The sequence below is a fragment of the Prionailurus bengalensis genome, chromosome D1 (assembly GCF_016509475.1).
Source record: "Prionailurus bengalensis isolate Pbe53 chromosome D1, Fcat_Pben_1.1_paternal_pri, whole genome shotgun sequence".
NCBI classification, from domain to species: domain Eukaryota; kingdom Metazoa; phylum Chordata; class Mammalia; order Carnivora; family Felidae; genus Prionailurus; species Prionailurus bengalensis.
In genome coordinates this window covers 38,889,339-38,903,128 of record NC_057346.1, presented here as the reverse complement: position 1 = coordinate 38,903,128, position 13,790 = coordinate 38,889,339, and the positions used below count along the sequence as shown (strand labels likewise).

The 13,790-nt window shown below is 46.6% G+C and overlaps 1 protein-coding gene across 12 annotated transcripts in view; it reads left to right on the top strand.

The window, feature by feature from the left end:
• The window catches only part of AMOTL1 (angiomotin like 1), a 155,977-nt gene that overhangs the window by 118,525 nt on the left and 23,662 nt on the right, over positions 1–13,790 (top strand). For all 12 annotated transcript variants that reach the window (XM_043579910.1, XM_043579909.1, XM_043579908.1 and 9 more), the window contains one exon: positions 12,866–13,011. In XM_043579910.1, the coding sequence (XP_043435845.1) occupies positions 12,866–13,011 (146 nt within the window). The remainder of the gene's footprint in view (positions 1–12,865; positions 13,012–13,790) is intronic.

Here is a 13,790-nt window from a genome sequence, read left to right as displayed (position 1 = left end):
GCATTTCATGTGCCATCAGGAAACCCTCACTTTCCCTGGCAGTTCAGAACCAGGAAATCCAGGATCTCAGGTCTCAGCTCAAAAGGCAATTGCCAGAGAAGTCTTTGAGAATAGGGTGAAGTCTTCCTTTTATATCCTCCTCCCACGCCTGGTACTTTTTCCCTTGTAAACGCCCATTACGGTTGTACATAAATAACTGTGGGGATGGTCATGGTCTGTCTTCCCTTCCTAAACTGTATGCAGCGTGAGGGTTGGGGCCCTGTCAGTCACCCTCACTGTTGTAGTCCCAGCTCATTTATCTCCAGACCCTGGTACAGTGCCTGGCACTTAGAGTCATTTAATAAATATTTGTTGATGGGGCACCTGGGTGGCTCAGTCGGTTAAGCGTCCAACTTCGGCTCAGGTCATGATCTCACAGTTTGTGGGTTCGAGCCTCATGTCGGGCTCCGTGCTGACAGCTCGGAGCCTGGAGCCTGCTTCTGATTCTGTGTCTCCCTCTCTCTCTGCCCCTCCCCTGCTCACACTCTTGTCTCTTTCTGTCTCTCAAAAATAAATAAATGTAAAAAAAAAAAAATTAAAATATTTGTTGGCTACTGAATAAAATGATGATGATTCTCATTTAACTAAGCAGTTATTGGCTATTTCCTCTGTACGAGTTGTATTCTAGGCCACAGGTCAGCAGACTCTTTCTGTAAAGGGCCAGATGGTAAATAATTTTAAGCTCGGGGGCCACAACTGCTCCACTCTGTGCCTGTAGTCTGCAAGCTGCCATAGATGGTCCATAAGCACGTGGGTGTGGCTGAGTTCCAATGAAACCTGATTTACAGAATGAGGCTGTGGGATTTGGTTCATAGGTCGTAGTGTGCTGACCTCTATCCCAGGTATTAGTCATGGAAGGAAAGAAAAAGAAGGAACCTCAGTAAAAGGAGCATGGAAAATGAAACCCTCCTGAAGCATTCCCTAGATCTCACTTTGTGAATTGTCCTAACTAATAAATCAAGATGTAATTGTTATTTGCTTTCCTGGGAGTTTCACAGTCCTCTTTTACTTAATCCCGACTCAGGGAAGCATGATGATTATCATTTTAGATAAACCGAGACACGTAGAAATGCAGACACAAGGCTTAGCTCCCAGTGAGGATCAGGAATTTGATAATGATGGAGGGCTGGGCAGGATTAGCCAATGGTTAATGGTAGGTAACTGCCAGGATAGTGAGGTCTTAGGGGTGCCTTTCCCATCAGTGCCAGAAATCCCTGCCCTAAGCAGCCTCCTGGGAGATGAGGTCTGCAGATCTTGGAGAGGACCTCGAAGGTCACAAATCTGGTCAGGAGCAATGCATGTATCCTCTGAACCGAAGCTCATTAAAAGGCCATCTGATTGCTGCTGTGAGTGACAGGGTCTTCAGAGGCTGCTGAGCTGACGGTTAAAAGTTTATCCTCAGGTACGGGTGCAGTTTGCCCCCTTTAATCTGTCCTGCGGGTCCTGGTTCAGGCCAGCCTGTGTGGAAGAACAGTAACAGCTGCCCGAGTTAATTGGGCACTTACTGTGTGCCACGCACTCTGCTAGCCTCTGTAGGTACATTGCGTATTTTCATCCTCCAAACAACCTGTCAGGTCTGTATTCTAGGTATTTTGCAGATGAGGACTCTGAGGCACAGGAAGGTTAAGTAGCTTGTCCGTGGTCATACAAGGTGGTAAGTGGGGCAGACAGGTTTTGAACCCAGGTCATTCTGAGTCTGGAGCCCAAACATACTGAGCTGGCGTGGGATGCCCTTTTTATATACTGGGAGGTGGAGAGAGAGGTTGTAATGTGAAGGGTGGCAGCGGGGGACTCCCAGTGACTTTAGGACACATTGAGTGTAGCCTGCATGTTTTACTAACGAAAAAACCTCAGCCAAGCACGGTCCAGTGGTTTGCCCAAGGCCCCGTAGGTGTTTAATGGCTAAACCACGATGACAATTAGAGCTTCCTCATTATGTTTTTTCTTCCCCTTCTGCAAAGGTCATCTCTTTTGGCCCTGGGGGTGATGAAAGATTTCACATTTTTACCTCAAGAAGAATCCGGGATAGTAGGGCAGACAAACAGTCCCTTTCTAGAATTGTTATTTGGTCACAAATTATTTAGGCCAGCACCGTGACTTATGATAATAATGCTTGGGTCTTCTCGAGTAAGTTCTAACTACTGGAATTAATCTTCTGGACTTCCGACTTCTATATCTATCTTTGAACCCCCGCCAGTTATAACAGAAGGCCTTGTTGGATAATCCAGAATCTCTCTTCAAATACAAAAACAAAAGAATCATTGAGACTAGAATAGAACTTAGAGTCTAAAAAAAAAAGATATCTCAAAATATCTATGAAATTAAACTTTTTGTTCTTGAGATGATACAAAATAAGCAGCCTAACAGTGGGTAATTCTGCGGTGCATCTCCTGACAATTCGTTTTCAAAACTATTTTTGGTCCATGGATTGTAGTGAGAGCATATACAGCTGGATCTCAATGGAATCAGAGAACTTTGAGGGGACAAAATGTTTGTTTTAAGTCCAGAAACTCTGGTCTTAGACCATTAAAAATAAGGAAGGCAGAAGATGTAATTGCAGGCAACACATTTCTTTCCCTTCGATCAGTCCTAGAAGGGACCACTTGATTCCCCAGGGAAAACAACTTCCTCAGCATAAATGCCCGCCTGGGCCAGGCCTTGGTGTCTTAGCTGCCATTCAAAGCATCCATTAAAAAAATTTTTTTTTAATGTTTATTTATTTTTGACAGAGAGAGAGACAGAGTATGAGTGGGGGAGGCGCAGAGAGAGAGGGAGACACAGAATCCGAAGCAGGCTCCAGGCTCCGAGCTGTCAGCACAGAGCCCGATGTGGGGCTTGAACCCACGAACCACGAACCTGAGCCGAAGTCGGACGCTTAACCGACTGAGCCACCCAGGCGCCCCCCTAAAGGGCCCATTTAAAACCATAGCTTTCTATATGTACATGTTCTAATGATGCTATAATTAATGTCTTAATTCAAACAGACATAAGTATATAATGTGTATATATATATGTATAATAAAATTTACACGTATCAGGTGTATAGTGTGAGGAGATGAAGCAACCACCTCAGTCAAGGTCCAGCACATGTAGACCTTGTAGTCCTTTCCCTCGCCTCCCCCCATGTGTCCACCGCATTCACATCATTGCTCTCTGTGTTATGTCCAGGTTTTATGGATGTTTTCTACACGGGGAGCCACACTGAACAGAAGTGTCTGTGGTTCATCTTTTTATATTAAGAAAAGACAAAAATAAGAAACGGACTTCTGTTCTCTGGTGGTTAGAGAAAATTTGGTTTATAATTGATTCACGAAATATGCGTGCAGTCAAAACCACACGCCCGGTGTATCCTATATTTATGTGGCATTATTCATTGCCGAATTTGCCGTTTTGCCATCGGCAATGATACAGGAGTAGCAGTACATTTTTATTTCAAGTAAAAAAATAAATAAATAAAGTGGCAAGTTGAACAGTACATTTGGAAGCTGAGCGGATGCAGGGGTGTTTACTCAGTCAAGCAAGTTAGCAAGCTGCATGGGTCATAAATTTAGGTAGGTTAAAAAAACCAGCACCTGTAAATTATACCTAAATGTGTAAGTACAGTTTCCAAGATTGAAATGCAACAGGAAGAATGACTGTAGTAGGGAACATTATATTTTAAGAGATTATGTTTTATTTAAGAGGACTGTATTTATAGAAAATTATATTGGGGCACCTGGGTGGCTCCGTTGGTTAAGCTTCCGACTTCGGCTCAGGTCATGATCTCACAGTCTGTGAGTTTGAGCCCCGCGTCGGGCTTTGTACTGACAGCTCAGAGCCTGGACCCTGCTTAGGTTTCTGGGTCTCCATCTCTCTGCCCCTCCCCTGCTCGTGCTCTATCTCTCTCTGTGTCTGTCTTTCTCTGTCAAAAATAAACATTAAAAAAAAAAGGAAAATTATATTGAAAAGGACTACTGATAATTCAAATATTTTTACCACATCATAGCTAAGGTAGCTTACTTTCGGCGCTGCAAACTCACTTTGAGGCCTGGATATTAACATGCAACGGATAACTTCTATAAAGTAACAAAAATTTAAGTATGTTAAGACCAAACTGTATTGTTTTCCTTCATTAGATGAATAGAATATTATCTGGTTAGGTTTTGTCTCCTTCCAGTGAGAAGTATCTGAAACTTTCATTTTTTTTAAAGTTTAAAGAAAATTTTTTTAACATTTATTCATTTTTGAAAGGCAGAGAGAGACAGAATGCGAATGGGGGAGGGACAGAGAGAGAGGGAGACACAGAATCCGAAGCAGGCTCCAGGCTCTGAGCTGTCAGCACAGAGCCTGATGCAGGGCTCGAAATCAGGGACCACGAGATCATGACCTGAGCCGAAGTCGGCCGCTTAACCCACTGAGCCACTCAGGCGCCCCCATTTTTTAAACAGTTTTAAAGACTGAGTTATAACTTGATCGTGTATCAGAAGCATTGTCTTGCTCAGCAAGCTGTTGCCTAAACCTGCCACAGCTCTTTACCTAGGAAACTCGTGTTATCTTAGGTTCTTAGAATCCTACAAATGTGGTACAAAGTAAGCCCGCTAGGAAGATTCTAGACAGACACCGGCCACTGTGTGTGGACTACAAGGCAGAATATGGTACGGGCTCATTAAGACCACTCCCCACACCTGCTGCCCCCCCCCCCGCCCTTCTCCCCTCCCTCCTCCCCCCCCCCCCCCCCCCCAGCAAAGTGTATGTGTTCGGGCTCTCTCGTTCAGGAAAGATCTGTTTTATGGAAGGAATCAGAAAAGCTTCATGCAGCCTGTAACCTTCAGGGTGGGCCTTGAAAACTGATTAGTATTTTAGAGTAATTTTGCTGCCATAGTACAATGTGAAAGGGAAACTGTTTTTCCTTGTAAATTGAAAGAAATTTAATTAAATTGGGCCGGGGTGCCTTCTTCAGAACCGCCTCCTTCCTACTTGGCCCCCCACATCCCTGCTCTCCCCTCCCCATCTCTCTCTGCCCAGGCTCTGCAGAACAGTGGGGTTTGAACTCCCGATCTTAACTTCCCTATTGAGAATTCATTTGAAAACAGTTCACTGTCGGAGCCATGTAAAACAAGCCCCCACCGGACTGTTCAGTGTGTGTGTCAACAGACCTACTTAGCCGCCCACTCACACCCTCTTCTCTGTCTCCAGTCGCCCGGCGGAACCATGGCAACCCGCACTTGCACACTGGGGCTGCCAGAGCTGAAGACCCTTTCCTGAGATGACAAGTTTCCTTACCTGAGAAACCGTATCAGCCGATTTTACAAAGACAGCAAAAAGCCAGAAAAGCAGCTTATGGGGTCAGCTTTGCATTGCTTTTTCATCTCTGAATTAGTTAGCGTGGCTTTGAAAGGGGGATCATCTTTCATCTTTTTTTTTTTTAATGTTTATTTATTTTGAGGAGAGAAAAAGAGACAGAGCATGAGCGGGGGGAGGGGTAGAGAGAGAGGGGGAGACGCAGAATCCGGAGCAGGCTCCAGTCTCCGAGCTGTCAGCACAGAGCCTGACACGGGGCTCGAACTCACGAACCGCGAGATCATGATCTGAGCCGAAGTCTGATGCTTAACTGACTGAGCCACCCAGGCGCCCCATCTTTCATCTTTTACATCAAATAAGTCTCATGTCAAGAGCTCACTCTTCTATAATGTAAATAGCACCCTGTTTGGCAGGGGGCGGGGGGGGGTCCCTTTCTGGGTTCATCAGTCTGACTCTCAAACTGAGGTGAGGGGGTGAGGGCAGATGTCAAGAATGCACTCCCGTGTAAAATATCTCTGAGGCAGAATGAACCTGAATAATTTGCAAATAGGGAACTAAATGAAATACCTCCTGTTGTCTTTGCACTCACACGACCTCAGAAAAAAGAAATTACTCTTAGCGTCAACGGGACTTCCAAAAGGATTTGACTCTTCCCTTACCTCATAGCTTGTAGCTGGCCCTTGGAATAGAGTTCTCCCCAACATCTGTTCAGTGTTAATAAGATACGGGGCCAGGGAATCCAGAGCCGAAGCATCCTAGAGGAGAAGAAACAGGCGAAGAAACTTTAGGGAGAGAATATGGCAAATAAGTATTTGGACACGTTTTTGCAAGAGGGAATCTGTTTCATTAGCGGTGCAGAGGAGTTTCTAGTTAACAGAATTGACGCCATTACTGCTAGTCAGCATCCTCCTAAGGTGTTAACCAAACTACCAAGTCCTTTCTTGGTGGAGAAGGGTGTGGACGTATAAAGAAAGAAGAGTAGAGTGTCTTAGTGATCTTTCATTATGAAAAGTAAAATGTGCCTGAGCTAGTAGCTAAAGCCCAAATAAGAGGGCTATTTTCTAAGTGCATCTGTGTGCAATGGAGCCCTCAGGCAGGAAGTATAGTCAGGGGCCGGGGTTTCCATAAATCAAGGCATAGTTTGCATTTAAGGGTTTATGTTTGTCTGTACAGCTCTGTTTTCCTCCCTCTCTCACCGTGGATTCTCATCCACCCTTATGTTCACCTGCTTGATTCTTCATTCTCTAGAGAATGGCTTTCTCCATGTCTCCAAAGCACATGCTGGAATACGGCTGCTAGCCTAAGAGTTGGGTTACCACGTCAGCATCACGCCTCTCCATGGCTCCCACTTGCATGTTCCCGGACGAGAGACTCTGACTGGCCTAGGTTGGGCACGTGGCCCTTCAGGTTTGACCCCCTCAAATGGGGAGTACTAGGCAGGGACAGATGAGGGGGGCTTTGTAGGGCACTCATGGCAACTTGCCAGATTAGCTCTGTGGGTAGAGCACTGTAGAAATGGCTCTTCTAAACTGAGTGTTGTCTAAACCAGGTCTATGAAAGTTGGCTGCTCCATGGAGAGCCAGTGAGGAAGCACTTGCCTCTTGCAGGCCCTGTCCCACGGGTGCTGGACGTGGGCCCTCTGCTGTGGTACAGAGGGCCTGGGGACTGTCAGCCCCATCTCCTCTGACTCCCACTGTCCATGGCCTGTTCTCTGGTAGCGTCCTTTACGTTCTCGTTACTCAGAGCAGCCAGATGCTGTACTCCTACAATCAGTCTCATCAGTCAGAACGAGAGTGCAGGTTGTTGGCATTTCAGAGGGTGTGTTGGGCCGTGCCTGCCTTCTCCTCTGCTCCATCACCACTGCGTCCTCTTGCCACATGCAGGGCAACAAGAATCTTCCTTGAGAAGTACCAGGGAAATAACCGCACAGAACCAGCCAGTTAATGGGCTAGTTGTGTGCGTCTGTGTGAGCACATGGGATCTGGAACTCGAACAGAATTGGCTTGGTCTGTGTTTATATCTATGCACATACACACACGAATGTGCACCCAATCCAGGACAGATCTAAATCCCCACAGAACCAGCCAGGGAATGGGTTAAACCTTGGTTCTGGCTGCAAGGAGAGAATGGGGAAAGGAAGACTTATCTTTTACCTTCCACACCTTCCAGTAAATTAGTCAGCCCTCGGCCACGCTGGCAGCAGCTGGTCTCTCCTGTCCCTCCAGCTATATTGGCTTCAGGGTAAAAGCTCATAAAAAACCCATACATCAGGAAAGGCCTAGAAATTAATGCCTGTTGAGAAGAGCCAGGTCACAGCTTTGCTCCCTCATGAACTCCAGACGTAAGTTGGAGCACCGAATTCTAAAATAGCAGTGTGGCGCACGGCGCCCTGGCATCCCCACTGTCAGGCCCCACCCACGTACCCCATCCTCTGTATTTCCCAACACACACTCACCATCCCATGGCTCAGTCGGCTGTTGAGCTGACTCAGGTAGCAATTGCAGAAACACTTTCAACAGACCGTCCACTTTGGACCTTCCCTAGAACTGGCAGAGGAGAAGGTAAGATGGAGAGGAGGGAGCATCTTTGAATTATTGGGCCAGTTCTAGTTTGCGTCCACATTTGCACTTTCCTTAAGAAAGACACTAACCTTGTGGGTGGCGGCAAAGAAGCGACTACCGTTTGATCTGTACTAGTGTCACAGCTCACTTGGCTTTGGTTTTCTCAGTTGTCGAACAAAGTTGTTAGGAGGATTGAGTGAGGTCCTGCTATAAAGCAGAAGACATGGTGCCTGAGACATGGTAAGCCCCCAGTAAGACGTCAGCTTGTGTTGTTATTTATCGAGTACCTGTTATGTGCCAAGCCCTGTGGGAGGTATTTTGCGGATAGCCACTCTAATCCTCACATCGGTCACGCAAAGTGGATCTTGTTTGTTCCTTTTGAGGAGATGGAGTCCAGGACATCTCACGTGTCCAAGGTGAACCAGTGTGTGAAAGTGCCGGAATCGAACCAGGCTAGCCTGGCAAAGCCGTGCCACCTCTGTGGTTTCCAGAGTAAACAGTGTATGAGCAGACATCCTCTGTGTAAATGGGCTTGGGGCCATGTGCTAAACAACCCGCTGCTCCACGCAGTTCAGGGTAATTCATATCCACTGAGTAAACGGACCATTCTGGGCAAGAGTTCTCTTGTGTCAACTTGCCTGTTCTAGGAATTCTCAGTATATACGTTGGAGCCCAACCAAAAATTCAGTGTGAGGCTGGTATTTCTTGAGATACCCCATGGGGCTTAACTAATAATAAGCTGAAGCGACTCTCTTATGCAGTGGTTTCACCCATGGGGCTCTTCCTTGGCATCTCCCAAGAGAGGACCTTTTAGAATAGCTCTGACACCCCTCAGTCCTGTGTCTCCAGGGGCACAGCCAGCACGCGCCCCCACAGGCTCACTGCCTTGATACCCCTCTCCTCACACACTAGCCTGAATTAGATGTTCTCTCTGTGTTCTCACAGCACCTGTGCAAGCATGTTAGTGTGACCTGTCACATTGCCTTTGCGTGTGTCCTTGTGTCTTCCTGCCTGACTGAGAGGAAAACGCTACAACCTACTCATCTCGCAGCCCCCGAATTTATCACAGTTTTAGGAACACCAACAATAACCACAGCATGATCATAGTTGACATTTACCGGGTACTTACTTTTTTTAATGTTTGTTTTTGAGAGAGAGAGAGAGAGCGCACAATCAGAGGAGGGACAGAAAGGGGGGTAAGGGGGCAGAGGATCCAAAGCGGGCTCCAGGCTCTGCACTGACAGCAGAGAGCCCCACACAGGGCTCCAACTTACGAACTATGAGATCACAAACTGAGCCGAAGTCAGATGCTCAACTGACTGGACCACCCAGGCGCCCTGCGCCATACCATATGCATTTTCCATGTAGGTACTATTGTGATCCTCACTTTAAAGGCAAGGAAGCTGAAGCACAAAGAGGTTCATTTACCCCCAAAGTCTCAGAACTGTAAGTGGTAGATCTGGACATGAATCCAGGCAATTTGCTTCTAGAACCAAGCTTTTCACGGTACTCTCTGACGCCTCCATGTAATAGATGCTTAATTAATTAATATTTACAAATGGATATACATGTGGATGGGATTTCTGTGTTTGGAGAAATGTGATATGGCCTGTGACATACTTAAGTGTTTTCCATAATGAGCATCATGGAGCTCTCCGGTACTTTCTGCGTCTTGTATTCTGCACTTCTCTCTGCCTGCTTGCACAGGCGAGGCACATAGCACCATGCTTGTGAACTTGAGTTCGGCACAAAAGCACTTTCTGCCTCAGCCGTTGACAGAGTTGTCCCGCTCCTGTGGGCATGTGACTTATTTGGAAAGTGGAAATAGTAACAGGAATAATAATTACACAGTAAATTTAGAATAATGGGAATAGTTAGAGGGAATTAAGTCCCCATTCTTGGAACACGGTTCGGGTTCAACAAACATGAGCAGAGTTTGTTACTGTTGCTGCTGTTGAGAACATTGTCCTATCAGTGGACAAGAAGTTCTGAGCCAGTGTGAGTGAGACTAAGTGATATTGCTGCAGCCTGAAATTTAAGGTCATCAACAGAGATGTTTCGATGTGTGAGTTTCAGAGGACAGCAAAGCAGTCCAGAGCTAACGGAGTCTTCATTCAATACCTACGTCTTAGTCCGGTGGTACAACCTGTGGGGTTCAGGGAGCCTCAGCAGAGAAGGGAACCAGGGACATCCATGGTCAGCATGGCTTCAGTGGCAGAGTGGACAGCTGTGGAACAAAGGCTGTCAGGAGATAGCTAGCAGCTAACGAGAACTAACTACCGTTTATTATACGGTTGGCAGTGAACTTGGCGCATAGTAGAAATTCATCCATTCATTCAACGATATTGAGCCAGGCACTCTTCTAGGCTCAGGGAGTCAATAATGATCAAAACATATATCTAGGATATTCAGGCTTTATATGCCTCATCTCTACCAACAGAGTCATGTTTGATAACACTGTGATATAGATGCTATCTCTCTCGTCGGATAGTTCCATTAGGTGATTTGATTACATGAGGGAGCTGAGTCTCAGAGAGAGGTTAACCATGCTTGAGACCTCATAACTGGAAAGTGGTGAACTTGGGATTTGAATCTAGTTCTTTTCTGATGTTGAGGTCCATGCCTTAACCACAGTATGATGTCAAGTAAATAGTAAATGCTAGAATCCAGTGTGTCTGCCTCTGTGTGTGTGTGTGTGTGTGTGTGTGTGTGTGTAGGAGGGGAAGGATACTTAATCAGAAATATGAATAGCTGTCCTTGTGACACAGAAAAAATGGTGATCATCAATTTGCCGAACTCGAGCGGCTTCTAATCTTGAGCTCAGTCTATCGTTTTACTCTCTTCTGGTCAAAATCAACATGTCCTTGGCTGCCCTCAACAAAGAGAAAAACTTTTACGCTTAGGCTGATAAGCAGACAGAAGCCCTGAAATCCAGCGTTTCATTCCCAAGCATGCTGAGTAACTCCTGGGTGCCCTCCAGAGCCTGGACAAGGCAAGTGGGCACCCTGCCTGTTGAGATGTTGCCCAAACCCATGGAGCTAGTGTTCAGATGTCATTGACTTTGCATAGAAAGAGTGAAATGCTCTGGGCTGTTCAGGGCTGTGGATGGTGGGGCGCAGAGCCAGTGGGCTGCTACTGACCCATTCGTTTGGGCCTTTCGCGTGGCCGTTCTCCATGGATTGGGAAAGAAGTGTCAGATGCCGCTGAAAGGGAGAAGTGGGGAGGTCAGTTGGCCATTGCCAGGAGGCACACAAATAGCCCACAAGTAATTCTGTGTTCGGGGTCAGGATCTTCGTGGCTTCATTTTGTTTCCAGGGGATGCCATTGTTTCTGCCACTTAGCTGTACAAGGCTACCCAGGCTGCCAGTTCCAAAGCTGTTCTGCTTGCACTCGGATCCTGTCACCGTGACCTCACAGTGCAGGGGCAGTGTAGTCAAGGGGGAAGGACATTGTGCTGAGACATCAGGAGACCCGGGTTTGGGCTCTCTCTCTGTGCCAGCTGGCAGGGGGACCTTGGACAAGTGCCTTCGTTCTTGGGCTTTCCTTTTTGCACTCATAAAGTAGCAGGCAGAACCAGAGGGGGTATTTCCTATGATCCCTTCCGGCTCTAAAATTATGAGTTTGTTAATGCTTATTTGTAGGCTTAAAGTGTCTTTTTTATTCTCCTGCCCTGTATTCAAAAGCACGTTTCCTGCTCCTTAAGCACAGCATTTTTTCCATTGCTTCCATGCCCACTGGGCTGGTCCTTAGTGTTTGATAACTCTTTGTTGAATTAATGGATGACTCTACGAGGAAATACGAATGAGTGAAACCATGGGCACCCGCTGGTGTAGCTTCCGGACCGTGGTTGCCGAAGGATCCCGATAACCTATCTGAAGATTCGAGTGACGCGGGCCCGTTGAAATCAGCTTCTAACTCTCACCGCTGCTGTTGCATATGCCTTGTTTTTCACAATGATGGAATAGCATGAGTAGGGTTTATGTAACCACTTTTTTTCAATAATGAAGTGGTTTTCCGTGTCACTAATAATATCTTATTTAATTTTTAATGGATGCAACCTAGGCTATTGGAGGGTTTTAAGTAGTTTATTTACCCAATCCCTTAATCTTTCACGTTGAGTTCATTCAAGTTTTTCCATATTACGTACAACGTGACCAAAGATTCGGATTTATTTTCAAAATAAAATGTATTGCTTTTGTTAACAGGGAAAATGTCTCCGATGAGTAATACTGTTCCCGTGACACCACTGGCCATCCCTGCTTAAACTAACATGGTGGTCAGTCTACCGGAAGGTGGTGTGGAAGCTACTGAGTGCAGGGTGGCCCTTGCTGTCCGTGTGCAAAGAGACAGTGATTGCCATCAGATATACTGCCCCTGAATGAGAAGAAAACAGTTTCCTAAATCCAAAGCAATTTCCCTTTCCCCTCTTGAACAGAATTAGGAGAAAATGTGGGGGTCTGGGTCGTACAGGAAGAGGATGCAGCCCAAGATTGGAGGCCTGGGTTAGAGCTCCCCTCTGTTCTTGGCCTCAGTCAAAGAGCTGAACCCTCTGGGCCTTGGTTTATTTTTCTGTGAATGAGAATATTAGTATTATTGTTAGTCCTGCCTGCCCTTTTCATCACTGGTTCAGAAGACAGAAGCAGGGGAGGTTTGAGCATAAAATGAAATCGTAGGTACAAGGCTAATGTGAAGCATTAAAGTAAATGTTGTACAGAAGTGAGTTACAGAGAACGTGGGTCACTGGTTCTTTGTGTACCGTTCATCTCTGGTACTGTGAGCCGAAATGTATCGAGAGTTAACAGCGGTTTTTGAGCAAATCCTTACCGCACACATCACCGCTATTAAGAGGGAGCAAAAGCAGTAATTCAACCCTCTGCTCTCTGCAGGCTTTTTTGTTTCTAATCCTTGCCAGATGTAGACTGGCCGTGAGCCCAGAGGGTGAGTGCTTTCTGATAGAGGTGGTTTTGTTCTTGTCTCCCTTTTAGACAAAGAATTCTTGAAGGAGAAGGAGAAGTTGGAAATGGAGTTAGCAGCAGTGCGGACCGCGAGTGAGGACCACCGGAGACACATCGAGATCCTGGACCAGGCTCTGAGCAACGCCCAGGCCAGGGTCATCAAGCTGGAGGAGGAGGTGAGACGGGGTGAAGACATAACCCTGAGGGCCTCTGCTTCGTTTTCCTAACCAGCACCCCTGCCCGGAGCCAACTCCAAGGCGTTAAGTCAGGGGGAGGGATGTAGGAGGCCTCCCAAATAAAAGTTCATACAAACACAGTTTATACAGCCCAGAACTAGGCAGAGTATGAAAGACAGCCGTGAGAGAGCACACTTTCCGCCTGAAAGCCAGCCTGCCGCCCATTGGTGGGCAGGTGTCCAGGGCTGGAAATAAATGGAGGGATTGGAAACCACTGGTGCCTGTGGAGAAAAGAGACTAACCATTTAAAAAAAAAAAGAGTTTATCTGCTCTGTCTCTGGGCTTTTGATTGCATTAAAAAAAAAAAAGGGAGGGGGCAAAAGTGTCCCCCCAAAAGTGGAGGTGGCATTCAGCAAACCAGGCTCCAGTTTCCAGAAGTTGGCTCAGCTGGGCAGTGACTCCCCTAGTGCAGGAAATTTTGAGCCCTCTCAAGCATTATGGATGTAGCGGTCTCTGATTAAATCAACCCTTTAGATTAAGTTTTGTGAGGTAGACTTTGCTTTCCAGCCTACTGTGGAAGAACTTGAACGGCCATTTCTGAGGTTCAGGCTGTGGATGCGGTGGCAGGAAAGGAGAGGCCTGGGCAGGTAGATGGGAGCCTTCTGGACCACCCCTGTGGGCTCCCTGAGGTGGCAAATCCCCACTGTTACGGGGGCTGCCCTGCCCAGAGCCACGTGGAAAATAGAAGCTCATATTCCACACAAAGTACTGACCTGGGT